The sequence below is a fragment of the Salmo trutta genome, unplaced genomic scaffold (assembly GCF_901001165.1).
Source record: "Salmo trutta unplaced genomic scaffold, fSalTru1.1, whole genome shotgun sequence".
In the NCBI taxonomy this organism is placed as follows: Eukaryota; Metazoa; Chordata; class Actinopteri; order Salmoniformes; family Salmonidae; genus Salmo; species Salmo trutta.
The window spans coordinates 1,723,598-1,745,400 of NW_021822962.1; the positions used below are offsets into that span (position 1 = coordinate 1,723,598).

Here is a 21,803-nt window from a genome sequence, read left to right on the forward strand (position 1 = left end):
ACCACCACACCACCACCACACCACACCACCACCACATCACACTACCACCACATCACACCACCACCACATCACACCACCACATCACACCACCACCACATCACACCACCACCACCACATCACACCACCACCACATCACTCTACCACCACATCACACCACATCACACCACCACCACATCACACTACCACCACCACACCACCACCACATCACACCACCATCACACCACCACCACATCACACCACCACATCACACCACGACCACCACATCACACCACCACCACATCACACCACCACATCACACTACCACCACCACCACATCACACCATCACCACATCACACTACCACCCCCACATCACATCACATCACGACCACCACATCACACCACCACCACATCACACTACCACCACATCACACTACCACCACCATCACACCACCACCACATCACACCACCACCACCACCACATCACACCATCACCACATCACACTACCACCACCATCACACCACCACCACATCACACTACCACCACCATCACACCACCACCACATCACACCACCACCACATCACACTACCACCACCACCACACCATCACCACATCACACTACCACCCCCACATCACATCACATCACCACCACCACATCACACTACCACCCCCACATCACACGACCACCACATCACACCACCACCACCACCACATCACACCACCACCACATCACACCACCACATCACACCACGACCACCACATCACACCACCACCACATCACACTACCACCACATCACACCACCACCACATCACACCACCACCACCACATCACACCACCACCACCACATCACACCACCACCACCACACCACCACCACCACCACATCACTCTACCACCACCACATCACTCTACCACCACCACACCACCACCACACCACCACCACATCACACTACCACCACCACACCACCACCACATCACACCACCATCACACCACCACCACATCACACCACCACCACCACCACATCACACCACCACCACCACCATTACACTACCACCACCACATCACACTACCACCATCACCACCACCACATCACACTACCACCATCACCACCACCACATCACACTACCACCCCCACATCACATCACACCACCACCACCACATCACACCACAACCACCACATCACACCACCACGACCACCACATCACACCACCACCACATCACACCACCACCACCACATCACACCACCACCACCACATCACACCACCACCACCACATCACACCACCACCACCACCACATCACTCTACCACCACCACATCACTCTACCACCACCACATCACACCACCATCACACCACCACCACATCACACCACCACCACACCACCACCACATCACACCACCACCACATCACACCACCACCACACCACACCACCACCACATCACACCACCACCACATCACACCACCATCACACCACCACCACATCACACTACCACCACATCACACTACCACCACCACACCACCACCACATCACACCACCACCACACCACCACCACATCACACCACCACCACATCACACCACCACCACATCACACCACCATCACACCACCACCACACCACACCACCACCACATCACACCACCACCACATCACACCACCATCACACCACCACCACACCACACCACCACCACATCACACCACCATCACACCACCACCACACCACCACCACACCACACCACCACCACATCACACTACCACCACATCACACCACCACCACATCACACCACCACATCACACCACCACCACATCACACCACCATCACACCACCACCACATCACACTACCACCACATCACACTACCACCACATCACACCACCACCACATCACCACCACATCACACCACCACATCACACCACCACCACATCACACCACCACCACATCACCCCACCACCACACCACACCACCACCACATCACACCACCACCACCATCACACCACCACCACATCACACCACCACCACCATCACACCACCACCACCATCACACCACCACCACCATCACACCACCACCACATCACACCACCACCACATCACACACCACCACCACCACCATCACACCACCACCACCATCACCATCACACCACCACCACCATCACACCACCACCACCATCACACCACCACCACATCACACTACCACCACATCACACTACCACCACATCACACTAACCGGTGCATGTTGGGGAATTTACCGAAGATACTGCAACTATAGCCATTCTATGTTCAGAGTTTTACCTAGTCATACACTCAATACACAATCTCCCCATCCTTCTTAGTTTATCTGAGCCGTAGGTCAGTGTTGTTGAAATCTCATCAAACACAAATCTCCTGCTCTCCTCCTTGGTCGTTGACGCAGGTTCTGTACAAGATCCTGAAGAGTGAACGAGTGTCTGAGCGTGCCAAGCAACGTGTCAAGTTGAAGGATTTTGGATACCTGGGTCTTGTCTGTTTCCTAGGAGACGTCCCCGTAACCATGACCACCGTGCGCTGTCTGTATGAGCAGGTGCTCGCTACAGGTAGGCCTCATATAGCCTCTGCTCATGTCCCAAATGGAGCCCTATTCCCTTTATACAGTCTAGTAAACTACTAGGGCCCATAGTGCCCTGTCAAAGTAGTGCACTATATAGGGACTAGGGTTCTCATAGGGCTTTGGCCAAAAGTAGTGCACTATATAGAGACTAGGGTGCTATTTGGGTGCCAACAACTCTGTGTTGTTGTTTTTGTCGCACTGCTTTGCTTTATCTTGGCCAGGTCGCAGTTGTAAATGAGAACTTGTTCTCAACTGGCCTACCTAGTTAAATAAAGGTTAAATTAAAAAAATTCATAAAAATGCCAGGTCTGTTTTTGTCCTGTTTTCCTGTACAGTCATCCTTTTACAATGCATTTTATTCTTGTATTGATGGCTAGTCTTCAGAAAGGCTTTAGAGCTGAAATGTCAACATGAAACAGTCTCAAATATAACCCCTCTCCTTGTTGTTCCTATAGTATGTAGATCTATAGGGGATATATTTTACTGTGTATAAACACTCTCCTTGTTGTTCCTATAGTATGTAGATCTATAGGGGATATATTTTACTGTGTATAAACACTCTCCTTGTTGTTCCTATAGTATGTAGATCTATAGGGGATATATTTTACTGTGTATAAACCCTCTTCTTGTTGTTCCTATAGTATGTATATCTATAGAGGATATATTTTACTGTGTATAAACCCTCTCCTTGTTGTTCCTATAGTATGTAGATCTATAGGGGATATATTTTACTGTGTATAAACCCTCTCCTTGTTGTTCCTATAGTATGTAGATCTATAGGGGATATATTTTACTGTGTATAAACCCTCTCCTTGTTGTTCCTATAGTATGTAGATCTATAGAGGATATATTTTACTGTGTATAAACCCTCTCCTTGTTGTTCCTATAGTATGTAGATCTATAGGGGATCTATTTTACTGTGTATAAACCCTCTTCTTGTTGTTCCTATAGTATGTATATCTATAGGGGATATACTTTACGTGTATAAACCCTCTCCTTGTTGTTCCTATAGTATGTAGATCTATAGGGGATATATTTTACTGTGTATAACCCCTCTTCTTGTTGTTCCTATAGTATGTACAGTTGAAGTCGGAAGTTTACATAAACCTTAGCCATATACATTTAAACTCAGTTTTTCACAATTTCTGACGTTTAATCCTAGTAAAAATTATAGTTTTAGGTCAGTTGGGATCACCACTTTATTTTAAGAATGTGAAATGTCAGAATAATAGTAGAGAGATTTGATTTATTTCAGCTTTTATTTCTTTCATCACATTCCCAGTGGGTCAAACGTTTACATACACTCAATTAGTATTTGGTAGCATTGCCTTTTAAATTGTTTAACTTGGGTCAAACATTTTGGGTAGCCTTCCACAACCTTACCACAATAAGTTGGGTTCATTTTGGCCCATTCCTCCTGACAGAGCTGGTGTAACTGAGTCAGGTTTGTAGGCCTCCTTGCTCGCACACGCTTTTTCAGTTCTGCCCACAAATTTTCTATAGGATTGAGGTCAGGGCTTTGTGATGGCCACTCCAATACCTTGACTTTGTTGTCCTTAAGCCATTTTGCCACAACTTTGGAAGTATGCTTGGGGTCATTGTCCATTTGGAAGACCCGTTTGTGACCAAGCTTTATCTTCCTGACTGATGTCTTGAGATGTTGCTTCAATATATCCACATAATTTTCCTCCCTCATGATGCCATCTATTTTGTGAAGTGCACCAGTCCCTCCTGCAGCAAAGCACCCCCACAACATGATGCTGCCACCCCCGTGCTTCACGGTTGGGATGGTGTTCTTCAGCTTGCAAGCCTCCCCTTTTTCCTCCAAACATAACGATGGTCATTATGGCCAAACAGTTCTATTTTTGTTTCATCAGACCAGAGGACATTTCTCCAAAAAGTACAATCTTTGTCCCCATGTGCAGTTGCAAACCGTAGTCAGGCTTTTTTATGGCGGTTTTGGAGCAGTGGCTTCTTCCTTGCTGAGCGGCCTTTCAGGTTATGTCGATATACGACTCGTTTTACTGTGGATATAGATACTTTTGTACCTGTTTCCTCCAGCATCTTCACAAGGTCCTTTGCTGTTGTTCTGGGATTGATTTGCACTTTTCGCACCAACGTACGTTCATCTCTAGGAGACAGAACACGTCTCCTTCCTGAGCGGTATGACGGCTGTGTGGTCCCATGGTGTTTATACTTGCGTACTATTGTTTGTACAGATGAACGTGGTACCTTTAGGCGTTTCGAAATTGCTCCCAAGGATGAACCAGACTTGTGGAGGTCCACAATTTGTTTTCTGAGGTCTTGGCTGATTTCTTTTGATTTTCCCATGACGTCAAGCAAAGAGTTTGAAGGTAGGCCTTGAAATACATCCACAGGTACACCTCCAATTGACTCAAGTGATGTCATTTAGCCTATCAGAAGCTTCTAAAGCCATGACATCATTTTCTGGAATTTTCCAAGCTGTTTGTATGTACAGTCAACTTAGTGCATGTAAACTTCCGACTTCAACTGTATGTCTATAGGGTATATACACTGCTCAAAAAAATAAAGGGAACACTTAAACAACACAATGTAACTCCAAGTCAATCACACTTATGTGAAATCAAACTGTCCGCTTAGGAAGCAACACTGATTGACAGTAAATTTCACATGCTGTTGTGCAAATGGAATAGACAACAGGTGGAAATTATAGGCAATTAGCAAGACACCCCCAATAAAGGAGTGGTTCTGCAGGTGGGGACCACAGACCACTTCTCAGTTCCTATGCTTCCTGGCTGATGTTTTGGTCACTTTTGAATGCTGGCGGTGCTTTCACTCTAGTGGTAGCATGAGACGGAGTCTACAACCCACACAAGTGGCTCAGGTAGTGCAGCTCATCCAGGATGGCACATCAATGCGAGCTGTGGCAAGAAGGTTTGCTGTGTCTGTCAGCGTAGTGTCCAGAGCATGGAAGCGCTACCAGGAGACAGGCCAGTACATCAGGAGACGTGGAGGAGGCCGTAGGAGGGCAACAACCCAGCAGCAGGACCGCTACCTCCGCCTTTGTGCAAGGAGGAGCAGGAGGAGCACTGCCAGAGCCCTGCAAAATGACCTCCAGCAGGCCACAAATGTGGTATGAGGGCCCGACGTCCACAGGTGGGGGTTGTGCTTACAGCCCAACACCGTGCAGGATGTTTGGCATTTGCCAGAGAACACCAAGATTGGCAAATTCGCCACTGGCGCCCTGTGCTCTTCACAGATGAAAGCAGGTTCACACTGAGCACATGTGACAGACGTGACAGAGTCTGGAGACGCCGTGGAGAACGTTCTGCTGCCTGCAACATCCTCCAGCATGACCGGTTTGGCGGTGGGTCAGTCATGGTGTGGGGTGGCATTTCTTTGGGGGGCCGCACAGCCCTCCATGTGCTCGCCAGAGGTAGCCTGACTGCCATTAGATACCGAGATGAGATCCTCAGACCCCTTGTGAGACCATATGCTGGTGCGGTTGGCCCTGGGTTCCTCCTAATGCGAGACAATGCTAGACCTCATGTGGCTGGAGTGTGTCAGCAGTTGCTGCAAGAGGAAGGCATTGATGCTATGGACTGGCCCGCCTGTTCCCCAGACCTGAATCCAATTGAGCACATCTGGGACATCATGTCTCGCTCCATCCACCAACGCCACGTTGCACCACAGACTGTCCAGGAGTTGGCGGATGCTTTAGTCCAGGTCTGGGAGGAGATCTCTCAGGAGACCATCCGCCACCTCATCAGGAGCATGCCCAGGCGTTGTAGGGAGGTCATACAGGCACGTGGAGGCCACACACACTACTGAGCCTCATTTTGACTTGTTTTAAGGACATTACATCAAAGTTGGATCAGCCTGTAGTGTGGTTTTCCACTTTAATTTTGAGTGTGACTCCAAATCCAGACCTCCATGGGTTGATAAATTGGATTTCCATTGATTATTTTTGTGTGATTTTGTTGTCAGCACATTCAACTATGTAAAGAAAAAAGTATTCAATAAGATTATTTCATTCATTCAGATCTAGGATGTGTTATTTTAGTGTTCCCTTTATTTTTTTGAGCAGTATACTTTACTGTGTATAACCCCTCTCCTTGTTGTTCCTATAGTATGTATATCTATTGGGGATATACTTTACTGTGTACTTCTGATTGTCATTGTTTTGTGTAGATGCCACTCCTAACTTCAGAGACCTGCTGGCTGTGGTCCATCTGTCCCACCGTGCTGAGCTCACTGTCCGTCTGGACGTCTGTCGCAAGGTCAGTCCCTACCTACACTAATCTTCTTTCCCTTCCACTATCCTGTTTCCCCTCCTCTAGTCCTCTTTCCCCACCTCTAGTCCTCTTTCCCCACCTCTAGTCCTCTTTCCCCACCTCTAGTCCTCTTTCCCCTCCTCTATCCCCTCCTCTAGTCCTCTTTCCCCTCCTCTAGTCCTCTTTCCCCTCCTCTAGTCCTCTTTCCCCTCCTCTAGTCCTCTTTCCCCACCTCTAGTCCTCTTTCCCCTCCTCTATCCCTCCTCTAGTCCTCTTTCCCCTCCTCTAGTCCTCTTTCCCCTCCTCTAGTCCTCTTTCCCCTCCTCTAGTCCTCTTTCCCCACCTCTAGTCCTCTTTCCCCTCCTCTAGTCCTCTTTCCCTCCTCTAGTCCTCTTTCCCCTCTAGTCCTCTTTCCCCTCCTCTAGTCCTCTTTCCCCACCTCTAGTCCTCTTTCCCCTCCTCTATCCCCTCCTCTAGTCCTCTTTCCCCTCCTCTAGTCCTCTTCCCCACCTCTAGTCCTCTTTCCCCTCCTCGTCCTCTTTCCCTTCCTCTAGTTCTCTTTCCCCAGCTCTAGTCCTCTTTCCCCTCCTCTATCCCCTCCTCTAGTCCTCTTTCCCCTACTCTAGTCCTCTTTCCCCTCCTTTAGTCCTCTTTCCCCTCCTCTAGTCCTCTTTCCCCTCCACTGTCCTCTTTCCCCTCCTCTATCCCCTCCTCTAGTCCTCTTTCCCCTCCTCTAGTCCTCTTTCCCCTCCTCTAGTCCTCTTCCCCTCCTCTAGTCCTCTTTCCCCACCTCTAGTCCTCTTTCCCCTCCTCGTCCTCTTTCCCTTCCTCTAGTTCTCTTTCCCCAGCTCTAGTCCTCTTTCCCCTCCTCTATCCCCTCCTCTAGTCCTCTTTCCCCTCCTCTACTCCTCTTTCCCCACCTCTACTCCTCTTTCCCCTCCTCGTCCTCTTTCCCTTCCTCTAGTTCTCTTTCCCCAGCTCTAGTCCTCTTTCCCCTCCTCTATCCCCTCCTCTAGTCCTCTTTCCCCTCCTCTAGTCCTCTTTCCCCTCCACTGTCCTCTTTCCCCTCCTCTATCCCCTCCTCTAGTCCTCTTTCCCCTCCTCTAGTCCTCTTTCCCCTCCTCTAGTCCTCTTTCCCCTCCTCTAGTCCTCTTTCCCCACCTCTAGTCCTCTTTCCCCTCCTCGTCCTCTTTCCCTTCCTCTAGTTCTCTTTCCCCAGCTCTAGTCCTCTTTCCCCTCCTCTATCCCCTCCTCTAGTCCTCTTTCCCCTACTCTAGTCCTCTTTCCCCTCCTTTAGTCCTCTTTCCCCTCCACTGTCCTCTTTCCCCTCAACTGTATATCTTCACATTCTCTCAGGTCATTACTAAGTATAGTACAATTGAAGATAAAGGTATAGACTATAGGGCAGCTAAAGGTATAGACTATTGGGCAGCTAAAGGTATAGACTATAGAGCAGCTAAAGGTATAGACTATTGGGCAGCTAAAGGTATAGACTATTGGGCAGCTAAAGGTATAGACTATAGGGCAGCTAAAGGTATAGACTATAGGGCAGCTAAAGGTATAGACTATTGGGCAGCTAAAGGTATAGACTATTGGGCAGCTAAAGGTATAGACTATAGGGCAGCTAAAGGTATAGACTATAGGGCAGCTACAGGTATAGACTATAGAGCAGCTAAAGGTATAGACTATTGGGCAGCTAAAGGTATAGACTATAGGGCAGCTAAAGGTATAGACTATAGGGCAGCTAAAGGTATAGACTATTGGGCAGCTAAAGGTATAGACTATAGGGCAGCTACAGGTATAGACTATTGGGCAGCTAAAGGTATAGACTATTGGGCAGCTAAAGGTATAGACTATAGGGCAGCTACAGGTATAGACTATAGAGCAGCTAAAGGTATAGACTATTGGGCAGCTAAAGGTATAGACTATTGGGCAGCTAAAGGTATAGACTATAGGGCAGCTACAGGTATAGACTATAGGGCAGCTAAAGGTATAGACTATAGGGCAGCTAAAGGTATAGACTATAGGGCAGCTACAGGTATAGACTATAGGGCAGCTAAAGGTATAGACTATTGGGCAGCTACAGGTATAGACTATAGGGCAGCTAAAGGTATAGACTATAGGGCAGCTACAGGTATAGACTATAGGGCAGCTACAGGTATAGACTATAGGGCAGCTACAGGTATAGACTATTGGGCAGCTAAAGGCTTGATTGTTCCCTGTTTTTATCTTTCTCTCCCCCTCTCCCTCTCTCTCTTTCCCCCTGCTCTCTCCCTCACCTTCTCCCCCCTCTCTCTCCATCGCTTCTCTCTCTCTCTCTCTCTCTCTCTCTCTCTCTCTCTCTCTCTCTCTCTCTCTCTCTCTCTCTCTCTCTCTCTCTCTCTCCATCTCCCAGCTCTTCTACCTGATCTATGACAATGAGGACTATGTTCGTCAGCTGGCCCGTCAGCCAGGCTGGCAGGATGTGTTAACTAAGCTCTATATGAAGGAGTCCTATGAGTCTCGTGGTCCCTCCCTGGCAGGCTCCAGCACCCACAGCTCCCTGGACCCGTCCTCCTCCCGCCCCCCTCTCAGGTAGGGATGACTTCCATTAGTCGATTGAGGGAATCTGTATCGATTCGAAAAGTTGGGAATCAATAGTAACTTAAGTGATATTTTATATTTCTGGACAATAAACAAGATAGTTTCTGGATTCAGCTCTACCCCTGCTATAGATCAGTTCACATGTGTTCAGCTCTACCCCTGCTATAGATCAGTTAACATGTGTTCAGCTCTACCCCTGCTATAGATCAGTTAACATGTGTTCAGCTCTTTACCCCTGCTATAGATCAGTTAACATGTGTTCAGCTCTACCCCTGCTATAGATCAGTTAACATGTGTTCAGCTCTTTACCACTGCTATAGATCAGTTAACATGTGTTCAGCTCTTTACCCCTGCTATAGATCAGTTAACATGTGTTCAGCTGTACCCCTGCTATAGATCAGTTAACATGTGTTCAGCTCTACCCCTGCTATAGATCAGTTAACATGTGTTCAGCTCTACCCCTGCTATAGATCAGTTAACATGTGTTCAGCTCTTTACCCCTGCTATAGATCAGTTAACATGTGTTCAGCTCTACCCCTGCTATAGATCAGTTAACATGTGTTCAGCTCTTTACCCCTGCTATAGATCAGTTAACATGTGTTCAGCTCTTTACCCCTGCTATAGATCAGTTAACATGTGTTCAGCTCTTTACCCCTGCTATAGATCAGTTAACATGTGTTCAGCTCTACCCCTGCTATAGATCAGTTAACATGTGTTCAGCTCTTTACCCCTGCTATAGATCAGTTAACATGTGTTCAGCTCTACCCCTGCTATAGATCAGTTAACATGTGTTCAGCTCTTTACCCCTGCTATAGATCAGATAACATGTGTTCAGCTCTTTACCCCTGCTATAGATCAGTTAACATGTGTTCAGCTGTACCCCTGCTATAGATCAGTTAACATGTGTTCAGCTCTACCCCTGCTATAGATCAGTTAACATGTGTTCAGCTCTACCCCTGCTATAGATCAGTTAACATGTGTTCAGCTCTTTACCCCTGCTATAGATCAGTTAACATGTGTTCAGCTCTTTACCCCTGCTATAGATCAGTTAACATGTGTTCAGCTCTGTATGTACCCCTGCATTAGATCAGTTAACATGTGTTCAGGTCTTTACCCCTGCTATAGATCAGTTAACATGTGTCCTGCTCTACCCCTGCTATAGATCAGTTAACATGTGTTCAGCTCTTTACCCCTGCTATAGATCAGTTAACATGTGTTCAGCTCTTTACCCCTGCTATAGATCAGTTAACATGTGTTCAGCTCTACCCCTGCTATAGATCAGTTAACATGTTTTCAGCTCTACCCCTGCTATAGATCAGTTAACATGTGTTCAGCTCTTTACCCCTGCTATAGATCAGTTAACATGTGTTCAGCTCTACCCCTGCTATAGATCAGTTAACATGTGTTCAGCTCTTTACCCCTGCTATAGATCAGTTAACGTGTTCAGCTCTTTACCCCTGCTATAGATCAGTTAACATGTGTTCAGCTCTTTACCCCTGCTATAGATCAGTTAACATGTGTTCAGCTCTACCCTGCTATAGATCAGTTAACATGTGTTCAGCTCTTTACCCCTGCTATAGATCAGTTAACATGTGTTCAGCTCTTTACCCCTGCTATAGATCAGTTAACATGTGTTCAGCTCTACCCCTGCTATAGATCAGTTAACATGTGTTCAGCTCTTTACCCCTGCTATAGATCAGTTAACATGTGTTCAGCTCTTTACCCCTGCTATAGATCAGTTAACATGTGTTCAGCTCTACCCTGCTATAGATCAGTTAACATGTGTTCAGCTCTTTACCCCTGCTATAGATCAGTTAACATGTGTTCAGCTCTTTACCCCTGCTATAGATCAGTTAACATGTGTTCAGCTCTACCCCTGCTATAGATCAGTTAACATGTGTTCAGCTCTTTACCCCTGCTATAGATCAGTTAACATGTGTTCAGCTCTACCCCTGCTATAGATCAGTTAACATGTGTTCAGCTCTTTACCCCTGCTATAGATCAGTTAACATGTGTTCAGCTCTTTACCCCTGCTATAGATCAGTTAACATGTGTTCAGCTGTACCCCTGCTATAGATCAGTTAACATGTGTTCAGCTCTACCCCTGCTATAGATCAGTTAACATGTGTTCAGCTCTACCCCTGCTATAGATCAGTTAACATGTGTTCAGCTCTTTACCCCTGCTATAGATCAGTTAACATGTGTTCAGCTCTTTACCCCTGCTATAGATCAGTTAACATGTGTTCAGCTCTTTACCCCTGCTATAGATCAGTTAACATGTGTTCAGCTCTACCCCTGCTATAGATCAGTTAACATGTGTTCAGCTCTTTACCCCTGCTATAGATCAGTTAACATGTGTTCAGCTCTTTACGCCTGCTATAGATCAGTTAACACACAACTCTTACTAAATGTTGAACTGTTCCCCTCTCAGGAGAGATCACAGCATGGTCATAGAGGACTCTCAGGACGCTCACACAGACGTCTTCCTCCCTTACACCTCACGGGACGAGGAAGAGGAGGAGGAGGGAGATGGCGAGGGCCTGGGAGGGAGGAATATCTCAGAGGGTTTCTCCGACCTCTCTCGGTCTTCCCCTAACAGCAGTGGAGGCACTTTGAAGGACTTTGCCGACTCTCTCCAATTTAAGTCGTTTGACTCGGTAGAGCAGGGGAGCCGCTCGTCCTCCCTGTCCAACACCGTGGACATCCCCTCCACCCGGCCCCAAGAGGAGGCTCTCTACCACCCTCTGTCCCCCTTCGGCACCTCGCCCTTTGAGCTGGAGCTGGGGGGTATGAGGGGTGAGACGGGGACATGGAACCAGAACCCTGTGGGGGGTAGTCAGGCAGGCACCCCCTCGCCCCTGGAGCACAGCCGGTCGTTCCCCTCTCTGAGACCCAGGAAGAGCTCCAGTCTGTCCAACGTGCTGGACGACTCCAACTATGGAACTGACCCCCGGGCAGCTGACACCATCTCCAACACCTCCAACCCACAGGTACTGCTGCCCTAACCTTAACCTTAACCACAGGTACTGCTGCCCTAACCTTAATCACAGGTACTGTTGTCCTAACCTTAACCTTAACCACAGGTACTGTTGTCCTAACCTTAACCTTAACCACAGGTACTGCTGCCCTAACCTTAACCTTAACCACAGGTACTGCTGCCCTAACCTTAACCACAGGTACTGTTGTCCTAACCTTAACCTTAACCTTAACCACAGGTACTGCTGCCCTAACCTTAACCACAGGTACTGTTGTCCTAACCTTAACCTTAACCACAGGTACTGTTGTCCTAACCTTAACCTTAACCCTAACCACAGGTACTGCTGCCCTAACCTTAACCTTAACCACAGGTACTGTTGTCCTAACCTTAACCTTAACCACAGGTACTGCTGCCCTAACCTTAACCTTAACCACAGGTACTGCTGCCCTAACCTTAACCACAGGTACTGTTGTCCTAACCTTAACCTTAACCACAGGTACTGTTGTCCTAACCTTAACCTTAACCACAGGTACTGTTGTCCTAACCTTAACCTTAACCACAGGTACTGCTGCCCTAACCTTAACCTTAACCACAGGTACTGTTGTCCTAACCTTAACCTTAACCCTAACCACAGGTACTGCTGCCCTAACCTTAACCTTAACCACAGGTACTGTTGTCCTAACCTTAACCTTAACCCTAACCACAGGTACTGCTGCCCTAACCTTAACCTTAACCACAGGTACTGTTGTCCTAACCTTAACCTTAACCCTAACCACAGGTACTGTTGACCTAACCTTAACCACTGGTACTGTTGGCCTAACCTTAACCTTAACCACTGGTACTGTTGTCCTAACCTTAATCTTAACCTTAACCACAGGTACTGTTGACCTAACCTTAACCACTGGTACTGTTGGCCTAACCTTAACCTTAACCACTGGTACTGTTGTCCTAACCTTAACCTTAACCCTAACCACAGGTACTGTTGTCCTAACCTTAACCCTAACCACAGGTACTGTTGTCCTAACCTTAACCTTAACCACAGGTACTGTTGTCCTAACCTTAACCTTAACCCTAACCACTGGTACTGAGCATTCCTAGGAGGTATGTTGTGTGGTGTTTGAATAAACTGGACCACATGTGTTGAACATGAAGTCCAGTGTCTTGTGTAATGTCCCATATCCATAATGTTAACGGATTTCTCCTGAAATATGTCAGTCAGAAAATCACAAGTATTAGCATCCCGTAAGCATGTTTCAGAGTCCTCAGCCGCAGAGCCGTGATAGTCTGGTAGACTCCCTGACCCCCATCTGTGGGGGTCGCACAGCCTGACCTCAAAAACATTCCCATCCAACATGGTTCAGTACATGACTCCTATTCAACCAATGTGGCTCAGTGTACATGACTCCTATTCAACCAACATGGCTCAGTGTACATGACTCCTATTCAACCAACATGGCTCAGTGTACATGACTCCTATTCAACCAACGTGGATCAGTGTACATGACTCCTATACAACCAACGTGGCTCAGTGTACATGACTCCTATTCAACCAACGTGGCTCAGTGTACATGACTCCTATACAACCAACGTGGCTCAGTGTACATGACTCCTATACAACCAACGTGGCTCAGTGTACATGACTCCTATACAACCAACATGGCTCAGTGTACATGACTCCTATTCAACCAACGTGGCTCAGTGTACATGACTCCTATTCAACCAACGTGGCTCAGTGTACATGACTCCTATACAACCAACGTGGCTCAGTGTACATGACTCCTATTCAACCAACGTGGCTCAGTGTACATGACTCCTATTCAACTGAATGTGATGAGGGATAGAGTCGTGCTGAGAATTATGAAACTATGAAAACCAACGGTTCAATATCCTAGAATACGGCTGTGCAGATGCCGATGCGGTTTAGTCCATCTCCGACACAGTGTACTGTATCAAAACAAATGTATTTATATAGCCCTTCTTACATCAGCTGATATCTCAAAGTGCTGTACAGAAACCCAGCCTAAAACCCCAAAACAGCAAGCAATGCAGGTGTAGAAGCCACGGTGGCTAGGGAAAAACTCCCTAGAAAGGCCAGAACCTAGGAAGAAACCTAGAGAGGAACCAGGCAATGAGGGGTGGCCAGTCCTCTTCTGGCTGTGCCGGGTGGAGATTATAACAGAACATGGCCAAGATGTTCAAATGTTCATAAATGACCAGCAGGGTCAAATAATAATAATCATAGTAGTTGTCGAGGGTGCAACAGGTCAGCACCTCTACCGCTCCTGTTGTCTCTAGAGAGTTGAAAACAGCAGGTCTGGGACAGGTAGCACGTCCGGTGAACAGGTCAGGGTTCCATAGCCGCAGGCAGAACAGTTGAAACTGGAACAGCAGCACGGCCAGGTGGCCTGGGGACAGCAAGGAGTCATCATGCCAGGTAGTCCTGAGGCATGGTCCTAGGGTCCTCCAAGAGAGAGAAAGAGAGAATTAGAGAGAGCATACTTAAATTCACACAGGACACCGGATAAAACAGGAGAAATACTCCAGATATAACAGACTGACCCTAGCCCCCTGACATAAACTACTGCAGCATAAATACAGGAGGCTGAGACAGGAGGGGTCAGGAGACACTGTGGCCCCATCCGATGATACCCCTGGACAGGGCCAAACTGGCAGGATATAACCTGTATCTGTGTGTCTAACTGTGATTATGGTGTGTGTGTGTGTGTGTGTGTGTGTGGTCCCTTTCAGCAGACGCCAGAGGAGGAGCTGTGTAACCTGCTGACTAACATCGTGTTCTCTGTGCTGTGGTGCGGCAGCGGGTCGGAGGGGGGGGAGGACGCCGTGTGGAGGGAGAGGGGACAGGTCTTCTCTGTCCTCACCAAGCTGGGCTCCTCCTGCCAACTGGTCCGCCCGCCTGACGATATCAAATGCAGGTCAGTCGGTCGACAGCCAGCCAGCCAGCTATTTAGTTAGTTATTCATTCAGTCAGCTATTTAGTTAGTTAGCCAGCCAGCCAGTCAGCTATTTAGTTAGCCAGCCAGCCAGCCAGTCAGCTATTTAGTTAGTTATTCAGTCAGCTATTTAGTTAGTTAGCCAGCCAGCCAGCCAGCTATTTAGTTAGTTAGCCAGCCAGCCAGTCAGCTATTTAGTTAGTTAGCCAGCCAGCCAGCCAGCCAGTCAGCTATTTAGTTAGTTATTCAGTCAGCTATTTAGTTAGTTAGCCAGCCAGCCAGCCAGTCAGCTATTTAGTTAGCCAGCCAGCCAGCCAGTCAGCTATTTAGTTAGTTATTCAGTCAGCTATTTAGTTAGTTAGCCAGCCAGCCAGCCAGCTATTTAGTTAGTTAGCCAGCCAGCCAGCCAGCCAGCTATTTAGTTAGTTATTCAGTCAGCTATTTAGTTAGTTAGCCAGCCAGCCAGCCAGCCAGTCAGCTATTTAGTTAGTTATTCAGTCAGCTACTTAGTTAGTTATTCAGTCAGCTACTTAGTTAGCTATTCAGTCAGATATTTAGTTAGCTATTCAGTCAGCTATTTAGTTAGTTATTCAGTCAGCTATTTAGTTAGTTATTCAGTCAGATATTTAGTTAGTTATTCAGTCAGCTATTTAGTTAGTTATTCAGTCAAATATTTAGTTAGTTATTCAGTCAGCTATTTAGTTAGTTATTCAGTCAGCTACTTAGTTAGTTATTCAGTCAGCTATTTAGTTAGTTATTCAGTCAGATATTTAGTTAGTTATTCAGTCAGATATTTAGTTAGTTATTCAGTCAGCTATTTAGTTAGTTATTCAGTCAGCTATTTAGTTAGTTATTCAGTCAGCTATTTAGTTAGTTATTCAGTCAGCTATTTAGTTAGTTATTCAGTCAGATATTTAGTTAGTTATTCAGTCAGATATTTAGTTAGTTATTCAGTCAGCTATTTAGTTCGTTATTCAGTCAGCTATTTAGTTAGTTATTCAGTCAGCTATTTAGTTAGTTATTCAGTCAGCTATTTAGTTAGTTATTCAGTCAGCTACTTAGTTAGTTATTCAGCCAGCCAATCAGTCAGTCAGATACTTAGTTAGTTATTCAGTCAGCTATTTAGTTAGTTAGTCTCATGTCTCATGTCAGTATACAGATTCATTAAGGTGACTTCAAATCAAATTTTATTTGTCAAATGCTTGGTAAACAACAGGTGTGGACTAACAGTGAAGTGCTTACTGACGAGCCCTTCACAACCATGCAGAGAGAAACATAATAACAATGAGGAACAATAACTAGGTACATACACAGGGTACCAGTACTGAGTCCATGTGCAGGGAGAGGTAAGAGGTAATTAATAACTAGGTACATACACAGGGTACCAGTACTGAGTCCATGTGCAGGGAGAGGTAAGAGGTAATTAATAACTAGGTACATACACAGGGTACCAGTACTGAGTCCATGTGCAGGGAGAGGTAAGAGGTAATTAATAACTAGGCTACATACACGGGGTACCAGTACTGAGTCCATGTGCAGGGAGAGGTAAGAGGTAATTAATAACTAGGTACATACACAGGGTACCAGTACTGAGTCCATGTGCAGGGAGAGGTAAGAGGTAATTGGTAACTAGGTACATACACGGGGTACCAGTGATGTACTGGGCCGTACGCTCTACCCTCTGTAGCGCCTTGCGGTCGAATGCAGCCAGTCAAGATGCTCTCAATGGTGCAGCTGTAGAACTTTGAAGATCTGAGGTCCCATGACACATCTTTACCTCCTCCCGAGGGGGAAGAGGCGTTGTCGTGCCTTCTTCATGACACATCTTTACCTCCTCCCGAGGGGGAAGAGGCGTTGTCGTGCCTTCTTCACGACGCGTCTTTACCTCCTCCCGAGGGTGAAGAGGCGTTGTCGTGCCTTCTTCGTGACACATCTTTACCTCCTCCCGAGGGGGAAGAGGCGTTGTCGTGCCTTCTTCATGACACATCTTTACCTCCTCCCGAGGGGGAAAAGGCGTTGTCGTGCCTTCTTCATGACACATCTTTACCTCCTCCCGAGGGGGAAGAGGCGTTGTCGTGCCTTCTTCGTGACACATCTTTACCTTCTCCCGAGGGGGAAGAGGCGTTGTCGTGCCTTCTTCGTGACACGTCTTTACCTCCTCCCGAGGGGGAAGAGGCGTTGTCGTGCCTTCTTCATGACACGTCTTTACCTCCTCCCGAGGGGGAAGAGGCGTTGTCGTGCCTTCTTCATGACACGTCTTTACCTCCTCCCGAGGGTGAAGAGGCGTTGTCGTGCCTTCTTCATGACACGTCTTTACCTCCTCCCGAGGGGGAAGAGGCGTTGTCGTGCCTTCTTCACGACACGTCTTTACCTCCTCCCGAGGGGGAAGAGGCGTTGTCGTGCCTTCTTCACGACACGTCTTTACCTCCTCCCGAGGGGGAAGAGGCGTTGTCGTGCCTTCTTCACGACACATCTTTACCTCCTCCCGAGGGGGAAGAGGCGTTGTCGTGCCTTCTTCACGACACGTCTTTACCTCCTCCCGAGGGGGAAGAGGCGTTGTCGTGCCTTCTTCACGACGCGTCTTTACCTCCTCCCGAGGGGGAAGAGGCGTTGTCGTGCCTTCTTCACGACGCGTCTTTACCTCCTCCCGAGGGGGAAGAGGCGTTGTCGTGCCTTCTTCACGACGCGTCTTTACCTCCTCCCGAGGGGGAAGAGGCGTTGTCGTGCCTTCTTCACGACACATCTTTACCTCCTCCCGAGGGGGAAGAGGCGTTGTCGTGCCTTCTTCACGACACATCTTTACCTCCTCCCGAGGGGGAAGAGGCGTTGTCGTGCCTTCTTCATGACTGTGTTGGTGTGTGTGGACCATGTTAATTCCTTAGTGATGTGGACACCAAGGAACCTTGAAGCTCTCGACCCGCTCCACTACAGCCCCGTCGAGGTGAATGGGGGCGTGCTCAGACCTCTGTTTCCTGTAGTCAGTGATCAGGTCCTCTGTCTTGCTGACGTTGAGGGAGATTTTGTTGTCCTGATACCACACTGCCAGGTCACTGACCTCCCTATAGGCCGTCTCATCGTCGTCGGTGATCAGGCCTACCACCGTGGTGTCGTCAGAGAACCTGATGATGGTGTTTGAGTCGTGCGTGGCCACGCAGTCGAGGGTGAACAGGGAGTACAGTCGGGTGTCAGTGTGGCGGATGTGTTGTTGCCTACCCTTACCACCTGGAGGCGGCCCGTCAGGAAGTCCAGGATCCAGTTGCAGAGGGAGGTGTTTAGTCCCAGGGTCCTTAGCTTAGTGATGAGCTTTGAGGACACTATGGTGTTAAACGCTGAGCTGTAGTCAATGAACAGCATTCTCACATAGTTGTTCCTCTTGTCCAGGTGGGAAAGGGCAGTGTGGAGTGCAATAGAGATTGCGTCATCTGTGGATCTGTTGGGGCAGTATGTGAATTGGAGTGGGTCCAGGGATGATGGTGTTAATCTGAACCATGACCAGCCTTTCAAAGTATTTCATGGCTACAGATGTGAGTGCTACGGGGCGATAGTCATTTAGGCAGGTTACCTTGGCGTTCTTGGGCAGAGGGACTATGGTGGTCTGCTGGAAACATGTAGGTATTACAGACTGGATCAGGGAGAGGTTGAACATGTCAGTGAAGACACTTGCCAGTTGGTCAGTGCATGCTCTGAGTGTGCGTCCTGGTAATCCGTCTGAACCCGCGGCCTTGTGAATGTTTACCTGTTTAAGGGTCTTATTCACATCAACCACAGAAAGACTTGAGGAAAGTGAAAAAAGCCTAACTTAACTTTTTTGCAGTTCTGTTTTGGTTGAGCAAAATGTAGCTCTAAATGTTGACTGGCTATTCTCCCTCCCTCCTCTCCACCCCTCCTCTCTGCTGTGTTTCTGTCTCTCAGTCTGTTAGAGATGATGCTGGAGTCTTCTCTGTCAGACCTGAGGGACTCTCAGGGTGTCTCTCTACCATACTTCCCCAGTCTGCTGCGTCTCCTCAGGCTGCTCCAGGACTTCCTCTTCTCAGAGGGAACAGACAACCAGGCTCTGTGGAGCGAGAAGGTACAGTACTGCACCATGGTCCACACGTTGTCTGCATCTCAAATATATATTTCTATGTAGTGCACTACTTTTGACCAGGACCCATAGGGCTCCCATAGGGCTCTGGTCAAAAGTAGTGCACTATATAGGGAGTAGGGTGCCATTTGGGATGCATGCAATATCAGCCATGCTCAATTATTTGTGAGTGTAAAATCTGTGATCTGATGGTATCATTTTGCATAGAGTTGACCTTTCTACCAAACAGCTGAGAGAGAGACTGTGGATGTGTGTCGAGTACTTGCCACTGAGATGAGAGTTTGTCGGTACAAACTGTCCACCATATAAACCATATGTTGAGGATGTCTAAACTTGATTGCAGGAAATTATTACTCACCTCTTAGATGTAAAGCCCCCTGTGTAGGGGACCTGCATGGTTCTGGTACCAGTCCCAACCTACATTTTCACTTAGAAATCCATCTGTGGACCTCGTAGATGGAAATGGCTTGCGTGACGTGACGTAGGATGTGAAATCTGAAACCACTTGAAGCTGGGATGTCCGTCCTACCGTTTTAATTCGCTCTTCCGACTGTCGCTCATCTCCTGGCTGAACCCTACGTCACAGACAATGACAAAGCACATGCTTGCAATCCTTACATTGTAGCTCAACAAGAGAGTGGTTTATTCACTATAGCACATTCAGATCGATTTACAGCCATTCATCTCAAATAATTCATAGATTTGAAACAAAAAACACTTTCTGTTTGTCATAGATGGACAATAATAATATGAGACGAAAGGTGAGTTGCTAAGGAGTTCAGGAAGCCGAGCTAGAGGTCTGTGTGGCTCACAGCGGTGGGGGAGATGTTTTCATCAACAGAGACCTTTAGAAAATATGCACATTTTCTCTGACACTACAAATATGTATTTTACAGTTGTAAGAAAGGTGAAGTCTCATAGTTAGTGGTTTTATAATCTGATGTCGTGTCTTTGGCATCATTAAACTGAAGACATATTTATCAAATAACTCTCTGTAATTATTATTACGCGATTAAACTGATTCATCGTGTAACTGTAATTAACTAGGAAGTCGGGGCACCAAGGAAAATATTCAAATTACAAAGTTATAATTTTCCTAATATAACTTTCAGATATCATAATATCTGATATATGAGTCTTCTGATTAATGATGTATTCTTTACCTCGTCAGTCTCATTCCAAACGTCGTAAATTGTTGGTTATCTGCACGAACCCAGTCTTCACTATGAGTCATCCATACATCAATTGTCTTAAAATCATTTATTTACTAATCTAATTCACAGAAATGCATAACAAACAGATATGGTTACAAGGAAATGATAGGAGAATGTGCCCTAGTGGGTTAAATCGGCATGGCGGCTTGTTACACAAAGAAAGGGGGTTGGGCTTGAATGAAAGAGCGGGAAGACTGAGGAACACAGAAACAGCAGCTATGCTATCGTAAATACATTATCGTATGCATTCTAAATTACCGCCCATTTGGAAAAGGAAAATGCAATAAATATTTACTCTGAGCTGCGCTTCGGTAGGTTGGTCGTAGATGCTGGCCGTGTTGGCCAACAGAGATCTTCCTGTCCTCGGAAGAATGTCACTGGTGGTAAAATGGATACGTCATCCGTCCTTTCCTAGCCCACGTCTACAGCGGCCGCTGCTAACTCAACGGCTAGGAAGTATCACTTCTGTAGTGAATAAGGGTTCAAAGTTCATACCATTCGCAACCAAAGCTCATGCTGAGGTTGGCTTAGTTCTGTACTTGACATGTGAGTCCTTTTAACGCAGAGGCTGCAGACCTCACGTACCCGGAACAGCCTGGTTACATTTTGTCACTGACTTATATAGTGGCGAGGGGAGAAGGGTGTGTTTCATCGTTTATAACCCCTGTCTCTTCACAGGGGCGGGCCACTGATTGGTCAGGGCTCTTTCCTTATGAAAACCCAATTCTCTCATTTGGAAGCTAAAGTTACATTTAATCTCCTAACAAACAGTTTCAATATCAAACATTTAAATTGCACAACAATTCCATGTGAGTCTGATAACTAGAATGTGTAGACTTTCCCAGGTACAGTTTATGTCGTCCTGTCATCAGTCATAATGTCTCAGATGACAACCGAACTGACATCCATACTCATTAAGTACCTGGTATATTTCCAACTGGTTCTATTACCGAAATATGGTTCCTTTCCCCCCACTTGTTTGATGTTCCCAGACTCTCTATGTTTAACAAAGGCTATTCAACAGTCCTTCAGTAGGGTCAGAAAGAGAGGGGAAGGGATAAAGGTATTTATGGGGGGGTCATAAACCTTACCCACAGGCCAACGTCATGACACTGATTATACTATATTTAGAAAGCATAGAAGTCATTTCAAGCCTTATTCATACAGTTTTGTTGAATAGGGA

At 46.9% G+C, this 21,803-nt stretch overlaps 1 protein-coding gene across 1 annotated transcript in view; it reads left to right on the forward strand.

Moving 5' to 3' along the window:
- Positions 1 to 21,803, forward strand: part of nbeal2 (neurobeachin-like 2) — a 143,494-nt gene that overhangs the window by 87,896 nt on the left and 33,795 nt on the right. The window contains exons 28-33 of the mRNA XM_029746683.1: positions 2,382 to 2,541; positions 6,729 to 6,817; positions 9,207 to 9,385; positions 11,826 to 12,384; positions 15,123 to 15,304; positions 19,235 to 19,391. Coding sequence (XP_029602543.1) covers positions 2,382 to 2,541; positions 6,729 to 6,817; positions 9,207 to 9,385; positions 11,826 to 12,384; positions 15,123 to 15,304; positions 19,235 to 19,391 — 1,326 coding nt within the window. The remainder of the gene's footprint in view (positions 1 to 2,381; positions 2,542 to 6,728; positions 6,818 to 9,206; positions 9,386 to 11,825; positions 12,385 to 15,122; positions 15,305 to 19,234; positions 19,392 to 21,803) is intronic.